This window comes from Bactrocera neohumeralis, chromosome 6, assembly GCF_024586455.1.
Source record: "Bactrocera neohumeralis isolate Rockhampton chromosome 6, APGP_CSIRO_Bneo_wtdbg2-racon-allhic-juicebox.fasta_v2, whole genome shotgun sequence".
NCBI lineage: Eukaryota > Metazoa > Arthropoda > Insecta > Diptera > Tephritidae > Bactrocera > Bactrocera neohumeralis.
Window position 1 is genome coordinate 2,832,810 of NC_065923.1, and position 26,354 is coordinate 2,859,163.

Here is a 26,354-nt window from a genome sequence, read left to right on the forward strand (position 1 = left end):
CAGTAACACAACTAAATCAACAACAATAACAACAACTAGTCGAATTGAAAACGTGCGTTAATAGTAAAATGAGATTTTCTTTTGAATGCAGCATCATTTATCAAAAGGTCCTTTTCACATAGCTGCAAAGGATAGCAAAAACAACAAAAAAAGAAAAAGTATTTCGAAAACCAAAAGGTACTAATAACAGCAGCAAATAGCAAAGATAAGCTTGAAAGTAACGAAAATAGTGGATCAAAGCCAGCAAATCTACATAGGGGCTTGAGGGAAAACAAAGCACATTGGTGTTTCCATACTACATAGTATAGGCCAAAAGAGAGAAAAACCAAAACAACCAATTTCCATTTTGACCAACATATTCGAGCACCTGTTGTCTGTCCAAACTTTACTAATATATTTTTTCACATTTTTCTACTCTCCCCCCACACACACACACATCTGACATACCTGCCAAAAACAACACAACAAACGCAGGAATCCTTAATGGGCAATTCAATGCGTCCGATGCGCAGCTCTTCGCCGGGACCCAAGGGACCACCAGGTGATAAAGGTGATGCTGGTGCGGCGGGGGAACGTGGTCAGCAGGGTCAGAAAGGTGAACGTGGCGATCCGGGAATGACTGGCGAGAAAGGTGATAGGGTAAGTAGAATAATATATACTCACATTAATCTCTACTAAACCAATATGTGCGCTTGTGAATGAGTGAGTGATGAAGTGAACTAGCCGTATGTATGTTGCAATAGAATTAGTATAGATTGTTGAAACAATAAGCAATTCATTATACATATTTCAATAAATTTTTTAAATTCATATATGTACTAGGGTGGGTCAAAAAAAAAGAGTATATATATTTTTTTAATTTCCTTTAATTATTATTTTTTTCGTTGATGTCTGATGATGTTTCCGCTTTGTTATTCGAAAAATTACTTAGACCATTTCTGTAGAGCAGTGAATTTCCTACAAAACTTGGAGGTAAAAATTTGAAGTGATTACTTTTTCATTAATTCGATGTCACAAGAAAAATTTTCATTAAAATAATCAAACCTTAACCCTTAGTATCTTTTAAAGATCATTAATTTGCTACAAAATCTACAAAACGAGATATTTCTTTAATAATTGGAAACGATATATCATTACTAAGAAAAAGAGAAAATTTCAAAACAGGGGACCTTCACGTTAAACTTAAAGCACATACTCGGAGAGATGTGTTTTGAGTTATCTGCAAACCTATTTTTTTAAATAAAAAAATTATTTCTTTTTTACCCACCCTAACATATACTAATTTTTTAGATACATATTAAGGAATGAGTGAAAATTTTTTCGAAACTTCAAATCATTCTCATCGATTTGTTAGTTAATTAGCTTCAGTAAAGATTTGTCAAAGCCAATTTCTGAAGAATGATGGATAAATGACCTTGAAATATTCCAATCCATAACATTATTCTCGCCGGTTGTTAAATAAGATTTAGAGTTTTTCAAATTTTTTAACATTATTGGTACTTTTACTCAACAAAACTTTATATAAACATAGGTGGGTATCTTATATGAGCGGGGATCTGAAAATACGGGTCAATTTTGATCAAATTTTATATAAGAAATGGATAAAGTTCTCGATTACTTTTATTTCGAGTCAGTCAATTCGGTTTCTTACCTTTCCGAGACAGCAAACCTGTTCACGGTGATCTACATATATAAATCTTTCAATATATCTTTCCAATATATCTTCTGAGTGAAAACCCCATTATGTTCCAAAAACCATAAAATATCAAAGCTTAAAAAATGTGTCTATACAGCGTTGACTACACTTCAAATCAACTGTAATCGATCTTATACCGGTACGAATCTACAAATCTGGAAATTATGGTAAACCCTTAAAGGTCTCGATAACTTAAACTATATGTGTCCTATAAACAATTTTATTAAGAAACAGTCACCAGGTGTTAGTCGCATTATATTGACGTACCTTTTTTCGGCTTCTAATCAACTAGATCTGAAAAGAAGAAACGACTGGCGGGCTGTTATTAACTCGGCTATAACCGCGTAAGCAGTGTCTACGTCGGTTAAGAATAAGAGAAAGAAGATCTACTTCCCGTGTGAAAAGTCAACCGAAGGGGAACAACTGAGACAACTTGTGCTGTATTTATCAAATTGTACCTTATATATAATACTGCCTAAAAATATGATTAAATCTTGTTTTCTGATATGTATTACCTCTATTAGCACGGGAAATGGGGAAAGTAAACCACCATAACAGTTGTAGGTAGAGCTTTCCTAATGTGTATATTTAGCGAAGAATCATCATTTGCTTATAAATTGCAACTAAATCGCAGCAAAGCAAACATTTATTGCTCGTCGAATCATCATTTAATTTAAAATCGAAAAATTCAGCAAAATTTGTCATAAAACCGCTAGGTATGTGGTGCGTGGCAGAGAGCAATGCATAGCCTTAGCATTACGAGGGTTTCAGTTCTCTAAATTGACCATAAATCAACACTTCCTGCAAAGCATATGAATATCTTTATAACAAAATGCGTTTCCAGGCGTGCTCTCATTGATATACTTATATACAAATATAAACATATGTGTATGTGCCACATCCACACCGTTGTCCGTTGTTGAGTAAGCTTTTTCGCAAAGGTGAATCTTTCAACTTGCCATCGCAAAAGTAAGGGCTATTTCTCAGTTTCTCCGCAGCTGGAAAATAAAAATGTTATCACTTCAATAGCTGACTAGGAATAGTAAAACAGCTAGCGCAACGAAATCGAGCTAAACATCTGCTGCATCAGCTGCTTTTACTGTTGCTGCTTTCATGCTTTTTTCACAGCGCGTACGCGCTTCTATTCAATTTCACACTTAATTTGATAAGCGTTCTATACGTGTGTTACGCTTCACTAGCACCAGAAAGCAGCTTCTGCAGAAACTCACACCGCGCCCTAGTTTACAACCTATGCGCTGGCTCTTCACACATACGCACCGGTGTATATATGCAGTGTTGTTGCTGTGTGTAGATAGCAGTTCTGCCTTGAATGACGATTCGTTCTGCTACACTGCTCACCGGACACTTTAGTGATTTTTTCTGCCATCTCATGGCTGCGTAAGCGTTATCTCTGTGTTTGTGTGCAGGCATTTCAGGCTTCGCTGTTTGTCTGATTGCTACTTTCCTCTTCATTACCTGCTAATATTTTCTCTTCTGTTTGTTTTTTTCTTCTACGGTTTGAGTGTTTGTTGTTGCGTATTTTCACATTTTCCGCAGTGTGGCCTTGTAGGTGCGAACTTTTCTCCGTCCTGCATGCATAATCACCCAATAAGCGTGTAAAAAGTTACTTTTCCGCCTGTCTTAGCTTGGCAGTAGCGGTGGCATAAAATCGTGTTGCCGGCAGAAAAAAACTGTACACCTAACTTTACGCATTCACTAAGTGGACTTATCGCTTTTATTTGCTTTCCCTGACTTTCATTTTCGTCTTGTGTAGTATTTTCCTTTTACTTTCACTTTTGCTCGGTCTCTCAGGCGCTTTAATAATTCCAAATAATATTTTTATGTCAAATAAGGGCAACGCCAGCATTTCTGGCATATAATATACTGTGTGAACATGCAAATCGAAACAGGGTGTCATGACATAAAGCAACCTTGGTGATATTAGAAGAGATTTGCTTTCTTCACAATGAATTTATAAATATTTGACAATAAGTTAATCATATCAGTCAAGAAGTAATATCTAAAATAACTTGACTTAACTAAACTAAACCGGACATAACTTAAGATTTAAAACATTACAACTCAACTAAACCTAACATAATATATGTAACTTAACTTCACACAACCAAACTTATTTTATTTTATTTTAACTTACCTTAACTTAACTTAACTTGACTTGACTTATCTTGACTTAACTTAACTTAACTTAACTTGACTTGGCTTACCTTGACTTAACTTAATTTAACTTAGCTTAACTAAATCTGAAATAACACGCCATAACTTACTTAAAATAACATAACTTACCTAAACCTGAAATAACACGTCATAACTTAAGTTAACATAGCATAACTTAACCTTACATTGCATAACTTAACATACAACATAACTAAACTAAACCTAACATAACATAACATAAGGTAACATAGTATAACTTAAAATTTTATTACCCAACACCCTGTACATTTGCACAAAAGTAAATCCATCTGCTCTTTACGTGTCAATGCGTCGTTTGTCTACGCCGCGGTACAAGTACACAAGTACATGCATGCATATGTATACAAGTGTTTGTGTGTATAAGTGTTCACCCACGTATTACTTCAATTATGTAGAGTGCGTGTGCTATTATCCCAATGCGCTTTTCATTTTAACTTTTACTGCCTTTTAACGTTTCGTTTACTTTGCTATTTTTGTATTATCTTGCTTTGCTGCTATTTTAGCAGCAGCTACATTTCTGGTTTAACTCGCCCTGTGCCGTATAACTGTCATTTTGTGGCCTAGTATTGTCTCACAACTGGCGCTGATTGCTGGCAGGTGTGCAGGCTTTTCACACGTTTTCTTTAAGGACACACGCAGTGTGTTTGCTGTTGTTGCCAGTTTCTTTTTGTTGTGACCTTATGCTGCAGATATTTCAGCGTGACGTATTTCTGCAACTTTTTGTTTGCGAAATATTTCCCTAGAAAGTAGGAATCGCTTTGCGCCAGCTTTGGCTTTGGCTTTGGCTGTCTGCCTTTGCCCTTGCTATTATCGCCTCTCTTGTGGTTAGCGCCAGTCATTGTGGCTCAAGCCAGGCGATGATAATCATTGCTGTTCTGCTCGCAACTGCCGCTAAATGGGCGTGTGTATGCAAGTGTGCGTGTGTTTTTGTGGGTGTATCCGCTAGCTACTCCGTTGTTTTTGCTCTACTTTGAGAAGTGTGTGCATAATATTTTTAATGTATTTTCACGCCTTCGTTCCATTTGCGGTTTTCGTTCGTCTCTTTTTCTTTTTTGAACTTCTGTGTGCTCTAGGCTAAATATGTGTTTGGTAGTCACAATTACAGGCAAGTGCTGCTTTCTTATCAACAGAGCCATTTTTGCGCTGCCCACAGCTTGTAACTGCTGTTGTGTTGATAAAAATGCTTGCTCTCTTTGCGGTGTTCATAACTTTTTCTCGGGCTGCTCTCCTCCCACTAGTTATAACTGCCGTTTATTTATGTTTGTTGCGTTCTAAATATCCCAGCACCTGACAGCTCCACTTCACTGTGGCGTTACAGACTAAGATTTATTTGACCTTTGTCACATTATTTATTTCAATTTTTTGCGAAAGTTGAAAGTTTAATTCGCTACTTTGTTTTATTGTATCGCTTTATCTGTTCTCATTTTTCCCTACGTAATAACGAGGGTTCTAGCAAAAAATTCCCAAATAAAGTGCGCATTAAGTTATTGTTCGTCGTTTACGCCTAACTTTGTTCAGCAGAATTGAAATTTAAATATTTTATTGCGGCAATTTGCAGGCACAAAACCGAACTTTGAGGGAGTGTCGACGATGCAGTTTTTAGTTGTTACTTGACTACTTAGGCGACATTTCATGATAATTTTATGTACACATGGAAATTCTTCTATCAAAACCAGTGAACTTATGACCATAACTTATAAATTAGAAATTAAAATGTTTCTAAGTGTTATTTTCGTTAAAGATATAAGAAATTAAGAATTACGTAAAGAAATGGTGCATAGTTACCACCTTAGCTTACAGCTGTGCTTAGAAAATAAATTTAGACAATTAGTCCCAATTTCCCACCATATACTATAACCAACACCAATCAAGCTTTTAAATTAGTATTGAGATCACAGAGCATGAACACCATAGATCAATGTTAGGAATAAAGAGAAAGCTAGTACTTTTGAGATAACCGGACAGCTTAATAAAATGTAGAGTTTATTCATTACTTCTTGCTTTCTTTAGCATTAGGTCTAGGTACTCTGACCAAAAGGTTGAGAATAAGCAAATGTAGAGATATTTCTTGATCTCCAACCGAAATTATCGGAATAAAACCTAGTGCTACCTCTCTGAGGTAGATAGTAAAATTAAAATGTATAAAAGAGGGGAACAAATTATCCACCTGTTCAATTAAGACGCTAAAGTCCAATTTCCGAAACATAAAAGTTGGAAATTATACTTCGAAATTTGACTTCCCATGCAATAGTAGATACCGAGGCGCCAAATTCTGCTAGAGAAAGAATTAGGTTTCTCAGCGTGAGACTTAGATCTATCAAACTTCAGTATAAGAACCTAGGATAGCACCAAATATCTTACTGATCTAGAATAAGCAATTGCGACTTTCCATCGGATGAAACTTTTAACGAAAGTTCTCGGCGAGACTTGCTTCGTGATAAAACAACTATACAAATATATGATGATATATAGCTATACATTGTGACAAAAACGTACCCGAAAATTGTAAATAAAACAAAAAATATTTAATTATTCACTACTATTTCATTTGTCGCCTTCGAAGTAATGCCCACCAGATAGAATACACTTATAGGAACGATTTTCGCAGTCGCCGAAACCCTTCTCATAAGCACGTTTTGGGACGACCTTCAGCTCCTTCAGCGATTTTTTTTATCTTTTCGATCGACTGAAAACGGGGTCCGTTCCGATGATTGTTAACTTGTTTACATGTCAAACTTCTAAATACATGTCTCTGCTGCAGTTATATGCTCTTCATGAATGTGGGATCGGAATTCGTAAGATCAAGAGATTAATTTACGGTACTCTTTTTGAAAAAAAAAATTCAGCTTTATCGGGACGAGTCGAGCAAGAACGCGTTTCATACCCAAAACAACCTCCAAAATCTTTCGAATGGACTCGGAACGGAGCGTCGAGCTCTCTTGTCATCTCTCTAATACTTGCCTCGATTTTCAAGCACCATGTACTTCACATTTTCATCAGTTTAAGAGGTCAAAGTTCGTCCAGAACGAAGCATGTCTTCAACGAACTCTCTTTTAAGGCTTTGTACCACTCGTAGGCTTGTGTTTTTGGTAAAACTGAATCACCTGAAACCTGCATTTCTCTTAGATATAATTTTTGAGACAATGATCAAAGGAATAAGTAATACCTCTATGCATCTATAGTAACAAAAATTTTATTTGCTTTTGGATTTTACATAATTTTAAGCAAACGCTACACACCTGTTTCCGAAAATCGTTTTGGAGGTCTACCACGGGATCAAAGGAATTAAAATTTTTCAAAATGAATATCCGAAAATTAAAATTAGAAAAAAGTGGTTCACTTTCAAGTCGATATAACCGTTTAAAGCTACCATTTCGGATAATGAGTTTCTCTCTTAGCTCGAACCCAAAATTGTTCAGTTCTTATCAATGGCTGATTTTTAAGCTCATTTGGGTACACTTAAATAACATAAAATGAAGCTCACTAAAAGACACTTACTTATTAATGATGAATATTTTTTTAACTCTCGGAATAGCTTTCAGCTTGAGCCAGAAAGTTTAATAAAATATGAATTTTTAGCTAGAGCTGACATTAAAATTTCAGTTACATAATTGAAGTTATTGGAAATTGAGCTAGTACATATAGAGTGACCTAATAATCGGAAAGGAAGAAAAAGATGGAAATTATTTCTGAGTCGAAAAGAGCTTTTTGTCGTTTGAATATTAAAAACCCTTGTTTCTCACTAAATTAAGTGTGTTGTTTCGACATTATAGATACTGACGAAATATTAGTTTGTCAAATATCTCATTTCCGCTTTTTTGCACTTTATTCAATGCTTTATAAAAATTGTTACGGTGATCGGACTTAGATCAAATATGCACCGTTTCGTTCGATAATATGTTTCCATTTAGATGGCAACTTCATAATTCCCCCCTCGTAGAAGCCCCCCTCCTTATTTGCGAAGAACTCGGACAGCCACTTTTCACAAGCCTCTTTTGAGTTCAACTTTACACCAACAAGGGCGTTCGCCATGGACAGGAACACATGGTAAACTCTTGGCTCTATGTTTGGGCTTTATGGTGAATGCGATAAAACCTCCCATCCGAGCTCCCGTAGCTTCTGACGAGTCATCAACGAAGTGTGTGGTCTGGCGTTGTCCTGGTGGAACACTACACCCTTCCTGTTGGCCAATTCTGGACGCTTCTGGTCGATCACCGGCTTCAAGCGGTCCAGTTGTTCGCAGTGAATGGTAGAATTAAGCGTCCGGCCATATGGAAGCAGCTCATAGTGGATGATTCCCTTCCAATCCCACCAAACGCACAGCGAATCCTTCCTGGCCGTCATTTCGGGCTTGGCCACTGTTTGGGACGATTCACCGGCCTTCTACCGCGACCGTTTTCGCTTGATATTGTCGTAAGTGATCCATTTTTAGTCACCAGTCACCATCCGCTTCAAAAATGGGTTGAGTTCGTTCGTTCGCACCCAAACATCAAGCTTTTTTGTGTATCCAGCCTTCTGCAGATGGTTTAAATAGTTTGGTGACTAACTCCCATCTTCTGCGCCATGTCACGAGATGCCACATGCCGGCCTAACTCGATGTTTTCCATGATTTGATCGGTATTCGTCGTCCCAGGTCTTCCGCCGGCTGCCTTATCCATGGTGTCGTTTTCACCCAATCTGAATCGCCGAAATCATTCCTCCGCAGTTCGAAGTGATATAGTACCATCCCCCAAAACACCATTAATCTCACGGAACGTTTCTCTAGCGGACTTGCCTTTAACGAAGGAAAACTTTAAAATAGCTCGAATTTCGGCGTTAGCGAACTCCATGTTTACACGTCTATAACTGTTGAACGCAATATCCAAACTAATCATGCATAGCGTCGTTTGTAGGTTATGTCAAGACCTTTCAAAGATGTATAGTATTGCCAGATACGAGCTCTGTAACGCTTTTATACATAGCCGCGAAATTCAAAAGACAAATGACGGAAGGGTATCTCCCTTTCGGTATCGTTAATTAACTGAAATAAATAAAATGTGTAGGAGATATGTCCCTTGCTGCTGCGATCCTAAGTAATTCTGTATCTTACTTTAAGGCTTAGTTAGAGCACTTTATAGGTTCTCGGGCGCGGCAGTTTTGTGAACGTGGCACTGATTACGCCAATTTTGGAACAAGTGTACCAAGTTTCATCAAGATATTTAAATCTAAAAATTCTGTCAAATAGGAAGACATTTTTTTGAATTGTCTAAGTTTTCTATATATTAGTGGTTTATAACAAATGTAAAATTGGATTAATCATTGTCATGCTTGTATTGGCTCAAAAGGAGCTTATTCTGTAACGATAAAAAGGATTTGTATCAAAATAAATGAAAATGTAATTTTTTAAATTTAATATTATGACATCTAACCAAGAAAAACACCGAGTAAACCTTTTAGCAATAATTCGTTGCCAGTACGTGTTTCCATTATATAAACTGATATCTACATGAAATAAGCATATGAATAAATATCAATAATGCACGAGAAAGCACACTTAAAGTGTTGCTAAACAATTCCAACCCTTTCTCCATTTTCGCTCACCGTCATTCGTCGGCTCTATAAATACGAACATAATTGACGTCTGGCGTTTAGCGAGCCTTCTCATGCATAAAGCAAAGTTGCCATATTACACATATCATTAGCATGAGGTCTACAACCAGCAAATGTGCCAGCAACGGATTGCCAGCAACAACAGCAACAATGCCAACAATAGGCATAGAGCGTTGTAAGAAAAGCCAAACATTTCAAAATAATTGACATTCATTTGTGCGCCTAAAGACCGCTGTAATAGGCAACATTAATGCAAAACTCATGTCAGTCGTTTACTAAAATTTCAGTGGAACAACAAATTTCGCGCACTTTTGCATATTTCATAGCGCATTTCATCAAACCGTCAGCGACGTCAATGTCGATTGCATTCACACACACACATACACTAGAAGCATATGTGCATGTGCTTGTGTAAGTGTACGCAAATAAACAAGACCCGAACTCGAGTCAAACAAATACATTCATAAAATGTTTACTGTTCTCCTGAATAGTTCGAGCGTGTGGATCTTAATGCCTTTTTGGTTTTGTTTTTGCTTTCTGTTTTTTCTTCGGTTTTGCTTTACGCTTTTGCTTTTTGTAAATAAAGTACTTAACGTGAGGCATTTTGAGCTGACTGACTGGCTGCGTGGCGGGTTGGTTGGCTGGTTGACAGCTCGAATGAGCGGCAGGCAGCGGCAGTCGGATTGGTTGAATGGCTCATAGACATGCCTGTCAGCACTTGGCGCGCAAAACTTTTATGAGTTTCCTCATAAATGCCAGCAGAGAGGGGAAGGGGGAAGTAGGGCCAACTCGGAGCGCATAGTGTGGCCGTTGCGAAAGTACTTGGGTCTGTCTGTCCGCCTGCAGCCGCATGTATGAGCGCATATTCCAAATACTTTATCTAGCCCGCGTGTTGCATGTTGAAGTGTGCATATGTTTTAGCTGTTGCACTCTTCAGTGGCATACGCGCGCGCATATGTGCATAAATAAATATGAACAACATATACTAAATATATACAACAACAACGTGCTCTGGCAAATTCATAAGTTTCGCATCAAACGCAACAACACATACACACACACATACACACAACCGCAGCCATGCAATTCGTCAAACTACGGCAATCGATTTCCAGCGAGCCAGACCTGCATTACAGTGCCTGCAACATGCACGTTGGTGTACCAACAGAACAACAACACCAAAACATCAGCACGCGGTTTGCAAGTCAGCAGAAAGCGCGCGGCGAGCGGCAGGCGGCAAATTCGCTTCATTGCCAACATTATAGTTTGCTCGTACCTTTTGGTTATGATTGTTGTAGTTGTTGTTGCAGTTTATAACCGCTGCAAATTGCAGGTCGTACTTGTTTTTGGTGTTGTTGTTGCCCGTTAGTATACATATTTTGATGGCAGTTGCATGTAAATTAAAATGGCAATCCAACATTGCCGGCTCGCGTAACGGTAATAACAAACGCACGCTCACACACACATTCAATTTTTAGCGAGCAAATATACTCATAAATATGCAAGCATTACTACAATGACACACACATGTCACGCTCTCGTGCATTTATGTAGAAATTTGTTTGTTTTCCTGCTGGTGTCTGCTTTAGTCTGTGTATGTGCGTGTGTGCGTGTTCGCGCTCTTTGGCATGTTAGTGACAAGTTAGAAAATGACATTAAACTTTCGTCGAAAGTAACTAAACTTTAATTTACGGAAATTTGTTGCAAACTTTCCATTGGTGTGCTTTGAAAATGTTTTGCATACAGAAAAGTTACTCATACGCCATGACTGTTTTCGGTTAGTTGCTAACAAATTTCTTTTAATGCTTCGCTGCATATTCTGGTCAAATTACTTAGAGATAAAGCATAACTTTAACAGTTATGAACATATAAACAGCGCATGTTGCATAGTGCTTTGGTGCTTTCGGGAATACATACAAATATATACATATGTGCATACAATATGTTGGCGGCTTACTCTGTCGTAGTTATTAGTATAATATATGGTAGTAATAGGTATATTGAAGTAGTTTGATGCACATGTTCCTCATTTCTAAGTTGAATACTGACAGCAGAAGACGAAATGGTTGCGCAATATGTTTGGCAACTTTGTGAAAACGGACCATTAGTATATTGAGAACGCATACTTTATATAATTTCATAAGTATTTTTAGTCAAAGGACTTAGACTTAAACTCAAAGGTCTGCCAGATGCCTGGTATAAGATGACTTCTTCAAACTAATTACTCTTCAGATTGTCAACAGTATTACACGGTTTTATAAGAAAAATTTTTAAATGTCTGATCAAGTGTGACCCCGGTGGGTGCATTTCAATTGCGTCAGTTTTTTTCTCAATATTGGAACAAACTTTTTCCAACATCCTTTATGGTTATGAAGTCAGTAAGGGTATGAGTGGTTAGTTGGATAGTAGATCGTAAAAGCGATGGCGAGTAGAGGTCGAAAAACGGATGTCTGACGTAGCTGAAAACTCTAAATTCTTAGATGTATCATTACTGTTGACGAGGAGTAGGTGTATGAATATGATGTCGAAACTGTCCAACAATCTATGAAATGTCACTTAAAAATGAGCTGAAACCAAAAAAAGAAGCAAAATGCGCTGAAGGCACTGAAGCCCATACCAGCCGAGACATAAAATAAGTGAAATTTGACTAAATGCTGCCATGATTATATTGACTCAACAGGAGCCTGTTGAAAAGCCAATAATAAAATATTAGAATATCTGAGAATGTAGGCTTTTTGTCAGTCCGGGTCATATTTGATCAGATGTATTTTTTTTTGCAGTTTCAGAGAGAGATTGCCGTCGAATAAACAAATTACTTCAGTGTAGATGTCAATGATACTTAATTTTTTTTTTGAGATCGGGTACCATATGTTTGGTAATTTTAACAAGATAAGCAAACTTAAAAACTATGGCAATTGATTGCGTTTACGAGGAAGGAAATTCCCAATTTTTAATTTTGTTCCATAAACTCTAAAAGAGAGATATATTATTATGTCAAGGTAAAGAGTTTTGCAAGAGCGTCCAATTACAAATAATTTTTTATCTGCTGAAACAGTTTTTATTTTTTTCATTTAGATGCCTAACTAAGGAAATTTAAGATCGTTTATATATTATTTAATATTTTTTTCGGAAGGGGTTGCCACTTGTAAAAAAATACATTTTAATGAACTTTATAAACAAACGGTATCAACTGAATCGACACCTTTTTTCTATATTTTTCATAATTGTTCATCGAATTATTTGTAAAGCCTTCATCTGAAAAAAAAGTTCCCACTAACGTTTGCAATTTGCCTGTGACAGCCATAATTTCTCATCACTCCTCAATTTGCCAGAGTTAGCAAATCTGAACTGTCAGCTTCCCCTCACACTTTTACCGTTAACCACTGGCTGCTAGAATATCAGTTTGTCATAAATTTTTATCAACTGACTTGAGCAAATAAAAATCAAAGCGCAGCAACATTTACAAAGCTTCTCCGCACCGCCACATTCTCACCACACCCAGAGATTTACGTCACTTTGCTCACTCGTTGCGCTTTCCGCTGTCAATCATCGCACTGCTTGCCATTGTTTAACTCCTGGCTTTGCCATTAAAAACGATTTATGGTTTATTATTGCTTCTGCATTTTTGTTCTTGTCTTTTTGTTATAATTTCTTCTTTTTGTTCACCCTTTCGCCAATCATTTGTTATGATTTGTGTCAGTTTTCGTGTGTATTTATTTCTCTTTAAGCACTTGTGCTTCGAACAGTTGAAAAAAGTTTGCCGTTTTATGGCTCTTTGGGGTCACAACACATCGCGAGTGCTCCACTTGCCACACATACTCGTTCATCACTTGCAACACTTCGCTTTGCGCTCGTAAACTTTTTCTGCGGCACTTTCAAAGCAATTCAAACTCGATTCACTGCGTCGCCTTTTCGATTTTTTTTGTGTGATATATTTCATTGCGTTTGTTTCGCTGTAATATATATATTTTCGATACTTAAAACTCCATCATTGCAATATACAAATTGCTCCCTTTTTATTTTGCGATTCTATTCCCCACGCGTTAGCGCTGAGTGATATTTATTTTATAACTATGAGCTAAAGCTGTGTAAATTTATATTGTGTTTAAGTGGCAATTCACTCGCGTTTCTTTTGTGATTTCAGCATGACTAAATAACGGTAAATATAGGGCAAACACATGAAAGTACTTGCAGCGGTATGAAAATAGAAAAAGGGGTGTGAGCAACATCGGAATATATAAATATAAATTCTCCGTTAATCGATTGAGCGATTTATGAAGCAGTCAGTGGCGTTAGTTAGTTTTGGTATTGAGTATTTGTGCAAAATATAAATCGCACACTTGTACTTTCTGTAGCGCAATTCATCATTGTTACCATGGTTATAGTCATAGTTAAGCGCTCATAACACCTTTTTCTAGAGATATAATAAATATAGATATTCTGTACATTTCTGAATCAAGCGTTTGTTCCCAACATGCTATTTGTGAGTGCCGCTAATGATATGGCAACTTGAGTCTTAAAGTCAATTATGGATTAGTTTAAAATTGTTTAGATTTACGTTTAACATATTTTGAAAAAGGTGCTTAAACGGATGCGATGAATGTTCATTAACTGTGAATATATATTTATCTCAAATATATGAATATGATAACTTATCAAGATAGTTGGGCTTATTATTGGAGTTCCATATTTTTTCTCAACAATCAAGAAATCTTTTTTTACACTCATTTCGGAATATTCTTTCAACTGTTATGCAAGTGCGTGTTGAGGTTTTCAAGGTAAAACAAGTAAGGAAGGGCTAAGTTCGGGTGTCACCGAACATTTTATACTCTCGCATGATAAAGTGATAATCGAGATTTCATTATCCGTCACTTACATATTTTTCAAATACCGTATTTGTGTAAAGTTTTATTCCGCTATCATCATTGGTTCCTTATGTACTATATATTATACAGAGAAGGCATCAGATGGAATTCAAAATAGCGTTCTATTGGAAGAAAGCGTGGTTGTGAACCGATTTCACCCATATTTCGCCCATGTCATCAGGGTGGTTAGAAAATATTATATACCGAATTTCCTTGAAATCGGTTGAGTAGTTCCTGAGATATGGTTTTTGGTCCATGCAACTTTTCCTTCAACTTCCTTCTGCCATTTCTACCGTAAAATTTAGTGTTTCTGACGTTTTTTGTTAGTCGGTTAACACACTTTTAGTGATTTTCAACATAACCTTTGAATGGGAGGTGGGCGTGGTTATTATCCGATTTTTTTTCATTTTTGAACTGTATATGGAAATGCCTGAAGAAAACGACTCTGTAGAGTTTGGTTGACATAGCTATAGTAGTTTCCGAGATATGTAGAAAAAACTTAGTAGGGGGCGGGGCCACGCCCACTTTTCCAAAATAATTACGTCTAAATATGCCGCTCCCTCATGCGATCCTTTGTGCCAAATTTCACTTTAATATCTTTATTTATGGCTTAGTTATGACACTTTATAGGTTTTCGGTTTCCGCCATTTTGGGGGCGTGGCAGTGGGCCGATTTTGCCCATCTTCGAACTTAGCCTTCTTATGGAGCCAAGAAATACGTGTACCAAGTTTCATCATGATATCTCAATTTTTACTCAAGTTACAGCTTGCACGGACGGACGGACGGACAGACAGACATCCGGATTTCAACTCTACTCGTCACCCTGATCACTTTGATATATATAACCCTATATCTGACTCTTTTAGTTTTAGGACTTACAAACAACCGTTATGTGAACAAAACTATAATACTCTCCTTAGCAACTTTGTTGCGAGAGTAAAAAAATCAGAATCGACACTCACCACCTCAAAGATTTCAAAGTTTCCTTTGACAGCACGAAAAGGAGCTGCCTTTATACCGCGATGTCTGAATCTGGTATCCCCGCAAAACTAATACGGCTGTGTAAACTGACGTTGAGCAACACCAAAAGCTCCGTCAAACGAGGTTTCAGACAAGGCGACTCGCTTTGGTAATAAATCGACGTTGCGAGATTTCGAGAGAAAAGTTGTGCGAAACATTTATGGTCCTTTGCTCGTTGGCCACGGCGAATATCGCATTTGATGGAACGATGAGTTGTATGAGATATACGACGACATTGACATAGTTCAGCGAAGTAAACGGAAGCGGCTGCACTGGCTAAGTCATGTTGTCCTAATGGACGAAAACACTCCAGCTCTGAAAGTATTCGACGCAGTATCCGCCGAGGGAAGCAGAGGAAGACCTCCAGTCCGTTGGAAGGACCAGGAAGAGAAAGACCTGGCTTCGCTTAGAATCTTCAACTGGCGCCACCATGCGAAAAGAAGAAACGACTGGCGCGCTGTTGTTAACTCGGCTATAACTGCGTAAGCGGTTTCTACGCCAGTGAAGAAGAAGATATGTATGTCATGTTGCAAGAACAGTTGGAAACTGTTTGAAAAAGAACGGATTATGAAATTCACGGGAAACTTAATACCGTCGCGGAAATCTAGTATAGAGTTCTGGATACAACAAGTGAGATAACTCACCACGGAAAAGAGGCAGCCATTATCTTAACTTAACTGAAAGCAACCTGTGCAGTGGACCCATACTCCAATATGGAAGTGTTCTGAGAGTAAAAATAGGTGGAAAAGTATTAACATTGTCTAGACTTTGAAAGACCTTAATGCAAAACGAGGGAAGTTCCCGCGGTTGTGTTAGATGAAGTAATTTCAGAGAGCGGATATACACCAAAGGTCAAATTGCATACCTCAACTTTCATCTAATATCACTTCTGTTCTGGACTTGGTCAATTAAAAAATGTTTCACAGACTGATTTGAACATAAAGAAGTAAAAACTGTAAACCAACAAGTCGATGAAACTATATATCAAATCGCTTTAAATATTTATTTACATATATATGACTGGTGTAACAAATTACAATCCCCAACAAAATCCATAACTATCTTTAACTTTCTCCTACAATCTATTGGAATTTTAAGTTAAAATATTATTTTCCATAATCAAATATTTTTGTAAACAGAGCCTTAAAAGTTAATAATAACCACAATCAAAGCATTTTATTTATTTTTTTTTTTTCATTTTTTCATTACCGCTTAAATGCTAAACACCCCTTGGCATCCATGAAAGAATTAACAAATGCATTTTCACCTCAAACCTTTTACAAATTCAATTTAAATAGCTTAGGCTTACAATTCATTTGATGTCAACTGCCTGCCCAAGTCTATCAACACAGCTGCACTGCTCTAATAAATGAGCGCGCACCTGAGTCATTGCGTTGGGTAAATGGCGCTAAATACAAATATTGATATGATCGACGCTTACTTGTGTACAGCGAAAGCTGGCGAATATGCCCGTGTATGTGTGTGTGTGTGAAGGAATATGGCACACTTGCTATCGGATCACATGGTGGTGCTTAGAGGCGAAGGCGCAACTTCATCGCCAGCAGAACTGCTGCGTTGCCGAGTTGCCGCGTTCGTTATGTGGTTTATTAATAATTCATTAGGCGCTGATGTGAAGCCTTCAAAATCACCGATGCAAGCGACGATGTCAATGTCGGTAGGTCGATGGGTCGACGGGTCGATGGTTGGCTACACGAAAGTGTGTTAAAAAGTGGCACGGATATGTGTGCACTATTTTATTGCTATCGTTCTTGTTGTAGTTATAGGCAGATTCATGCGCTGGTGTGGTGAGCAAATGAACCACAGTTACAAGGGGCGTAAAACAAGCCAAACAAGCTTTCAACTTGGTCAACGGATCATAGGATGGATGGAGTGATGCATAGCTGACGAGCGTCTACTACCTTCGTATGCATACCCACACATACATATACACTTTCGAACATAGGGAGTGTGCACGCCAACATGCCAGCGCATGTATGTGTGTATATGCGTGCATATAAATGAGTTGGCAAGAGCGTGTGAGGATTTATGGCAACTCATTTTGAATCATGACGCTTGGCTGTTGTGCTACACTGCCACTACCTCAACCCATCCGCCCTATACTCAGCAGGCGGCACTCTAAGTGCTCCGCTTGGCTGTTCGTGTGCTCATATATGCAGATTCCAGCACAACTGCCGTACGTGTAGCTGTGTGCGTGTGATTTTTTCGAGTGAATGTGTGCGGATGATGAAATTTTTTATTGCTGGAAAAAATGTATGACTTTCTTTGGCGTTCGTGCACGCTGCTCGTCGCTCGCCGTGCCCCTGCAATTTGAGCATAAATTTATTTGTGTTATATCCTGGCCGAGGCGGCGTGTTTGGGATGATTTGATTTAAGCAAGTGGAAAATTGAATTTGAAAATTAGGTTACAGCGCAATTTACGCACACCGGTGCGGAAGCAGGGGTGTATGCGCGATTGTGGCTATTCTGGCGCTGAAGTCTAGGGTCAAGTATGTGTGTTTTGTTGCATTATGAATGAGTGTGTGTGTGTGCGTGAAGTTAAGTGAGCACAATAACACATTTCAAAAGCAGCGATTTGCATCAGTGTTAGGCTGATTAGTATGTGTGAGTGACAGCTGTGTTGCTTTTATGTGGCCATCAGTTTGTGGAAGCCCACTTTTATTTGTTTTGAACCTGAGCGGCAAATTAAAATATCATTATGCATGAAAATATGAACGCAGAAAACAATAATTAAATCTCTTGTTGTAATTACGTAATGATATTGGTAATAACACATTTACGATTTTCCACTTCCAGGGTCACCCGGGCGTACATGGCGGTAGTGGCCAAAAAGGCGAACCAGGCCAACCCGGTGTGCCGGGCATGGCTGGAGCGCCCGGTGCACCTGGTCTCAAAGGTGATCGTGGTCTGCCCGGTGAATTGGGTCCCATCGGACCACCCGGTCCACCAGGTGAAGTTATTTATGCAGACAATTCGTTGAATGGCACATCGAGCAGCGCGGCGGGCGGACAATGTCAGTGTCCGGCGGGTCCACCTGGACCGCCGGGTGCACGCGGCCCGCAGGGCTATGAGGGGCCACCCGGTTTGAACGGCGAGCCTGGTCCAGCTGGGTCGAACGGTTTGACCGGCCTGCCTGGCTCCAAAGGTGAGAAGGGCGAAAAAGGTGTGCGGGGCCTGAGCGGCCCGAAAGGCGATCGCGGACCCGAAGGACCGCCAGGGCAGGCCTTTTTCGCTGGCGGTTACGAAGGCATGGCTATGAACGGCACCAAGGGGGAGAAGGGAGAGAAGGGTATGCGCGGACGACGCGGCAAACCGGGCCAAGCTGGACCGATCGGACCGCCGGGCAAACCTGGTCCGATGGGCGATATTGGACACTCGGTGAGTTAAAATGAAAATACATCCATAAGCCTTATTATTTTCCCCAATCATTTAGGTTTTGAGAACGGTACTCCATTAAACATATTCGATTGAGCGCAAAGCTTTCGTATCAAAGTGGCACTACTTACTTCCTTTAGCTACCCTAGAAACCTCATCAATAAACACGCAAAAATGTTGCTCACCCGCCCTGTAGCACGTGGTGAATTTGCATTCAAACAACCAATAGGGTGCATAATATTACTTCGCTTTTCATATTTAACCAGATTGCTTTGAATATCCACAAAGTGCAGGGTGGTCTCTGCTTCTCTGCCACATTAAATCCAGGCAGTCGCAATTTTGAAAGCGAGAAGACGGCGGATGCCAGAACAATTGCAACCACACTTTTATACGCTAAAGCACTTTTATGCGAATCGGTGGCACAGTTATACACTACTCCAGTTTCAATTTCCTTTTGCAGCTGCTGCATTTATTTCTCTTCACATTTCGCTTTCGCTTTTGCGACGCCGTTTCGTTGTGACCTTACGCTGCGCATATCTTGCGCGAACTCTGCCAGTGTGAATCCGAAACCGTTTGTTCTGCTTTTGAGTGCTTTTGCAACTTTGTTGGAAGTTTCTTGCCAGCATTTGCATTCATTTGAGTCCAAATGGAACATTTTGCGGCAATTTGTATCGGAACTTGTAAACGGTTTATTCACTTTGTTGACACGTTTAAATTGTTGGCGATAAATTCGGCGAAGTAAGTGGGTCGCAAACACTCACCGGAATGCATATTAAAATAACTTACTTTCTATCATTTAATTTTTGATTATTTTGCGGAATTTAATTTTCAACTAAATTTGAGTGAATTTCTTGCTTTCAGGGTCGACCTGGACTACCCGGCCCCAAAGGTGATTCAGGTACCAAAGGACAGAAGGGTGAAACAGGCGGACGAGAAGGAGTAAGTATCTAAATCCCATATCTCCTTCTCATATAACTGCTCTTGGGTAGCCTCAAATATGCAGCATAATTTAATCGCCTGATCTTTAAAATCACCAGAATAAGAATCAAGGTCTTATACCTTCGACCTTAGTTTGTCTAAGAAAGTCGCTTGTGTTTTCTCACCTACTCTGAAAACATAGATTTGAAAAAGATAAATTTTTACAATTAACCTCATATCTCCGAAACCGTTTACCGAATCAACTTAAATTTCGGAGATTCTTCAGATATATACAATATGTACATTCGATATTTGCATATGTAAAAGCAAAAACTGCTTTTTTTAATTCGTAAATTGATATAATCCCTTAAGATCCACATTCGACTTTCACAAACAAACTTTTGAAGACAACTTCTAATATCTGATTCTACTAAGCGTAGTGAAGCTCTTAAAAGCTTAACTTTTACATACTATAATACTTTTTCAAACATACAAAGAAGCATACCTGCCAACAACAGCAACAAAATCAGCATTTTCCAAGCCAATGCAATCATCAACTACTTTGTGACTTAATTTATGCAATTAGGGTTAGCACTTAGAGCTGAAAAGTATGCATAAAATAAAAGCAAAAACAAAGGAAAATCCTCACCATCCATTTGTGTGAGCGAAACTTTAGCCGTGAACAAAATTTTGCAATATAAACAACCGCGCTGCAGGAGAAGGAAGCTACAAAGCTTCAAAAATGCCGAAGAGCCCAACAAGCGAGCGCAAACACCCACATAAACATAAGCAAAAAACAAAAACCAAAAGTGTGCGAGGGAAACAAACTTAATAAATGACTTTAGCGCTAATGTTGACCCCAATGAATGCAGCCAAACCCATTCCGCTTACATACTTACCTACAGTGCTTGCCTAAACTGCTGCGGATATCAGTCCGCCCCACTTAAAGCAAACCAACGAGCCCGCGAGTCGACGGTACATATTTTAGCGGCAAATAAAATGTTGCAGGCGGACCGCTGACAGCAGCGGCAGTTCATCGACGCATGGGTTTGGTGACATCAGCGCACATTTTGGATAGTTGCAGGTTCGCTCCCTACTTTAGCGGTGCTATGGAGCTTGTTGCAACAATATGTATATAAGTGTGGCGAATATGTTTGATAAAAGATTAGGAAACTAGTAAATAGTAGTGAAAATTAATCGACGAAATTCGGCCCATTTCTATAGACTACTGCGCGCATCATACAAGCTAATTTCAACGCTAACACAAGGGGTGCCGCTTCCAAGCACTACGGTGCAGAATTCATTGACCGACAAAAGCGTTGAGCGGCACTTAAGCCCAAATGAAAATAAAGAAATTGGCACTTTCAAATAGAATTCCTCCCAGCATCATAATATACATAGCTTATGTTTAATATAATAAGCTCCACAGGCAGACAGACAAAATTAGGTGAATAGGCATTCGTATGGAAATAATTGCGTCTGAAGTCTGTATGAGACAACCTATTTGTAGTGTGTTGTGTAATAATACGATCCGTACTTAAATAGTCATAGATTAATAATACTAAAATAATTCTAAATTCACGTTTATTCTTTTGATTATTGAGGCGCTAAAAATAATATTCTTTTTTATGGTTTGAAGTACTTAAAGACTGAAATGTGATAAAAATGTACGCCAGTTTCTTTAAAGAAACTTAAGAGAAGTGGCAAAAACCATTATTTGTTAGGAAATATGTATATTGCCCATTTATAACCAATCTAATGAGTTTGGTTAAAGCTTTTTTTAAGAAAAATGATATGCTATACTCATATATAAATGAAACTTTTTACCAAATCAATTAACCATTAATTAACATTCCCAATAGGCCAATATCCCACCCAAAATTACTACTATATTAGGTCGGGTGCGGGTTAAGAGGCTGGTCCTGGTTCCGTTGTATGAAACCTTCGCTATCAAAACAATTCTGACAAGGTAGAGTCCTTTTAAAACCATTTTAAATTCTCGTCTTAGAACATTTCGAACAATGAGATTATAGGTTAAGTCTTCCTCCAAACACTAGTCGTTTCTACATGTACCTAAAAGTACCTTCACTAGTCGTAGAGGAATGCTAAGGTTAATATTCTTAGTCATAATTCTGAAAGGAACAGTTTGGAGTTGCTTTTCTCTTTACTCAAATTAAATTTGATACACCGGATCGATCATCGAGGCAGTTCGAACCCCTATTCATAAAATTTTGCTGACCAAATGTTAAACTAAATGCATTTTTTCATACCTTAAATCTTCTAGAACTTTTAATAACCAAATTTAGTTCGAATGAGATTCTGAGTATTGTGTTCTGGCTTGTTGTTATCACATACCATTATTACATATTAATATTCGCGCGAGTACTGAAGCACCGTTCAAAATTAACCCGTGCAGTTGAGAAACAATGAATGCTTGCAAGCTTTGTTGTACCCTAAATGAAAAGGCAATTTTGGACGCAACCTGCAAGGCAGACAAATTCGGCAGAACTTCCGAACCTGCATTTGCTGCCTCACCTGCCTATTTCATTGTTTTTATCCCACCGAATGTCTGCGCACTTTGCGCTTTTAACTCTACCGACCCATTTTGAGCTATCTGCATCCACACTCATCTTGCACACAGCAGTGAGCTTGCGACAGCAATGAGCGGCATAATATTAATTAGAGCAGCTGAAGTAGTTTTCCACTTTGTGACGCAAACGCACCCCTTCAACGCGACCAAGCCACGACTGCACCTTTCTCGTTTTGCCATTCGCCGTGCGCCAAGTGCAATATTCTACCCTCTACAACCATCCCATAGAAGACGCTCGTAACGCGTGGCACTGCTCTGTGTCACTTTTGTGCATTTAAATATCTGAGTCAGCGACAAAATTGCTTCATCGCCCGCTTTTGTTCGGCAGCGCTGAGACCGAGCGCCACATCTATAAAGAGAAAAATGTTGTAATAAACTTGTTGTTCGAGTGTTTGTTATTGTTGCATTTGCTTTCCCGGTGTCGAAGCAATGGAAATGCAATTTCATGTATTAAACTATTCAACTCGTTTTAAGTCTTATACTCCTTTCCCCTGCTGCAGCTTCTAGCTCCTTAGTCTCCAGCATTTGATGTCCCACCTATTTTGTGACTTTTGCCGCTGCTTTTGGTTTTACTTTTAGCTTTGTTTTTATTTTTACTTTTCCTTTTTTTGTTGTCGCCTTTGTTGATCTGCACAAAACGGTGCATTTTAGAGATAGCATTCGCCAGGTATTCCAACTTCAGCTTAGTTACTTTTGTCTTATGTGTATTTAACAGCAGGTTGCCAAGTTTATTATTCATCAACTTAATGTTTGTATAAACTTGATTTAAGTGCTTGAAAGCAGGTCAGCAACCAAACTAAATGGCGCGCTGCTTTAATTGCATGTAGATATGTATGAGTGCACTTGTACGTGCATACTTGTCAATAAGCAACTTTCCACATTCTACTTAAAAGGGCTATAAAAGAGCGATGTGTGTTGTTGGTATACCATCATTCTATCTAGATTTTTACTACCTAGATGGCAGAATCAAAATGACAGAGTTGTTAAGAAAAGGGTATTAGGAAATAGTTTTGAAGCTCGAATAGACGAAATCGTATTATAAAAGTTTAATTATGATTTTCTTCAAGTCACCTCACCAGCAAAAACGACAATTTAAATTTCAATAAATGAATGAGATCTTAAATGTTGTCAATTATGTTTTTGAATTTTATGTCTTTGCGAAGAGTGTCAGGAAGTACTTCTGTATTCTGTCTGTACTGTTCACCACGTGTTAATTTCTTAAAAATAATTATTTCCTTTTTCTTCTTCTTCTAATAAACTGAAATCGCTTTCAGAACTAGATAGTTCTAACCGAAAGAAGTTGGTATTCGGAACAGTGAGTCTAATCGATAGGATAGGGGGTTAGTAACTAAATATAAGAAGGAGATGGGGATAGAGAGATAAGAGGTTGGCTTAAATAGTTTGGGTTGTGAATGCTAAAAATTTCTTTTAAAAAAATTAGCAAGTTATGAATTAAGCCGTCTATATTATTGATAAAAAATTGTTAAGTATGTTGAAAGGTCTTATGTCAATTCGAAAATTACTTCAAGAATTAAAAACAAAAATCCAAGTAGAAATTATTGAAATGAATATCATTAAAAAAAAAACCTTTTGTGCATAAAGAAATATAAAACATTTTTAGCTAGATTTTGATAATTCTATTAATAAAGCAGCTTTGCGCTTTCTTAGAAAATTCTTTGTATATTGTAGCGATACCTTGCAAATTATATGTGCCAAATTTCGCGTAGATACCCCGTCAAATATAAATTTTTATATATATTAGCTACATACTACAGTGTTTCGATACCGGTGGTTCCGATGAATAAGATAATACTTAGAAAGTATATTTTAGATCGATATCTCAAAAAAGTTCTTTCAAATGAAAGAAAACTTTCATTAACAACCTGATCACATTTGACCCGGACTGATTAAAAAACTGCATCTTCACACATTTTAATTTATTTAGCATATATTATCCGTAGTTATAAGCATTGGCTGGGTTGGTTCTCAGAGCGAATTTCGGTTTTTCGACTGGCTCATTTTTGAAGCGCCCTTTGCTAGATTTTTGATATGGTTCGACATCATATGTGTATCATATGTGATATGTTTGATGAATGTGGAGTCAGCACCCAACGTTGTCAAGCATCTTTTTCGACCACTATCTACTGTACGCAACTTTTCAATTTTAAGCATGATTCTCTGAGTCGTTGACGTGCTTCATACCTAAAACATTAACCAAAACCTGAGTTGATTCATACGGGAAGTTAACATCCTCTGCTATATCTCTGAAGCTAACAAAAACATTTTCAACCACTGCTTCTTTAACGTTTTTAATGTTGTCATTATCATCACAGATAAACGACTCACTTGAAACATTTTCGATGATTTCACGATCTTCGCTTTGTCCTACTCAAATACTTGCGTTCGTGATGAAGTACACTTACCAAACCATAACAGTGATTCCATTCGAAAAAAAAATTTCAACCAAATTTTGTTGTTAAATTTTTTTTTAGATAAAAATCGTTAGACAACCTTTTCATTTCGTAAAAAAATTGTTTCCAAAAACATTGATTGGCATAAAGAAATCAAACTTCTCGCGAACGTTTGTCGGTAAGTCCGAAAGCCAATGATATAAATATAGTATGTCTGCTTTGAGGTGACGTGAAGAGAAGAACCGACGTCCTCAAATGAAAGAAAACGTGCAGTTCAAAATAATTTTCGTTTTTGTTTTTTTTTTTTTGATTTTAGTTGCTTTTGGCTTCTACTTATGCAATTCTACTTTCTTTTAAAGCTTTTAAAACACTCAAGTGCAAATTCAAATGTATTTTAATAAATATTACATAAATCAAATATATTTTCCACTATAACAAGCTTTTTACGAGTACATAACTTTTCATTCGAGCTGCTAATGATTTTTATAAAGATTTATCTAACCTTATAATATATATATAATAAATACTGGCAAAAGCGATGTCTGAAAATATTTGACCAACAAAACTTGCATTTAAAAGGCGATAAATTTTAAAAATAAATACTAACAGCATTAAGAAAGCATAAAGTAGATGAGTTTGCTAACTAAAATAGAATATAATGAAAACGAAAACAACTACTACATATTAAAATAATATTAGGTTGACTTACTTGGCCATTTATTTCAATTACCCAACACTTAGTTGGCGAAATTCACAATTACTTAGCTGCTTGCAAGTGCTTGTGTTTGTGTGAAAGGAAGTGCAACACACAGCACACATTAATTGCAATAAACGCACACACACGCGCTTTTTATTTGTGCAAACACTGAGAATTGCGCAACGCGCAAATGCACTTAAATCAAACTACAATTCCCCGCTGGCCTCAAATGCCCACAAGCCAAAAGACGAGCACGACTCGTACATATGCATTTATGGCCCATGGACGCACTTAATAGCTCAGCGCAAAGCAGAAAAAACGACAGCTAAACAATAAAAACAAAAAAAAACAAAGCAATTGCAATACTCGGACAACAATAAAGCAAAAATGCAACAAAAAAAGCAAGAAAGCGTCGCTAGGATGCTGCTCTGGCAGCTACGAGCGCTCGGCCAGCAAGCGATGCCGAGCGGCGGCAGTAAAACGCACAACTTCATCAAAGAATAATAACCGCAACGATTCGCTTGGCAATTCACAGGCAATTCGCAGCAAAGTTTCAAATTACTCAACAGTGGCAGCAGTGCGCCGTTACGTTGCCACAGCATACATTGTAAGCGGCCAGGGGGAGGGAGGCAGAGCGCCGAGCCTTTAACTAGTTGTCGCTCTCATTCTATTGTTCGGTTATTTACTTAATGCTGCCCGAGCGCTCGCACAAATTGCAACATTGTGAATAGGATGTGTTTATGTTCGCAGTGATGGCAATGATGATGGAATTCTTGGTGATAATAGCCAGTGTTGTACACGTTCTGTAGACAGCGCATACAACGGGACACTTTAGGCCACAGTAGTGGCAATAACTTGGCCCATTATTATTGTCAATTAGTTTGTAACAAACAATGTACATTTAAATGCAGGGCTTTATGGCGGCCCATAACTGTGTGTGTGTGTGTGGAGCCCTACGCAG

The 26,354-nt window shown here is 38.1% G+C and overlaps 1 protein-coding gene across 6 annotated transcripts in view; it reads left to right on the forward strand.

Moving 5' to 3' along the window:
- The window catches only part of LOC126762490 (collagen alpha-1(XVIII) chain), a 420,330-nt gene that overhangs the window by 327,523 nt on the left and 66,453 nt on the right, over positions 1-26,354 (forward strand). For all 6 annotated transcript variants that reach the window (XM_050479265.1, XM_050479270.1, XM_050479271.1 and 3 more), the window contains 3 exons: positions 475-639; positions 18,199-18,780; positions 19,639-19,716. In XM_050479265.1, the coding sequence (XP_050335222.1) occupies positions 475-639; positions 18,199-18,780; positions 19,639-19,716 (825 nt within the window). The remainder of the gene's footprint in view (positions 1-474; positions 640-18,198; positions 18,781-19,638; positions 19,717-26,354) is intronic.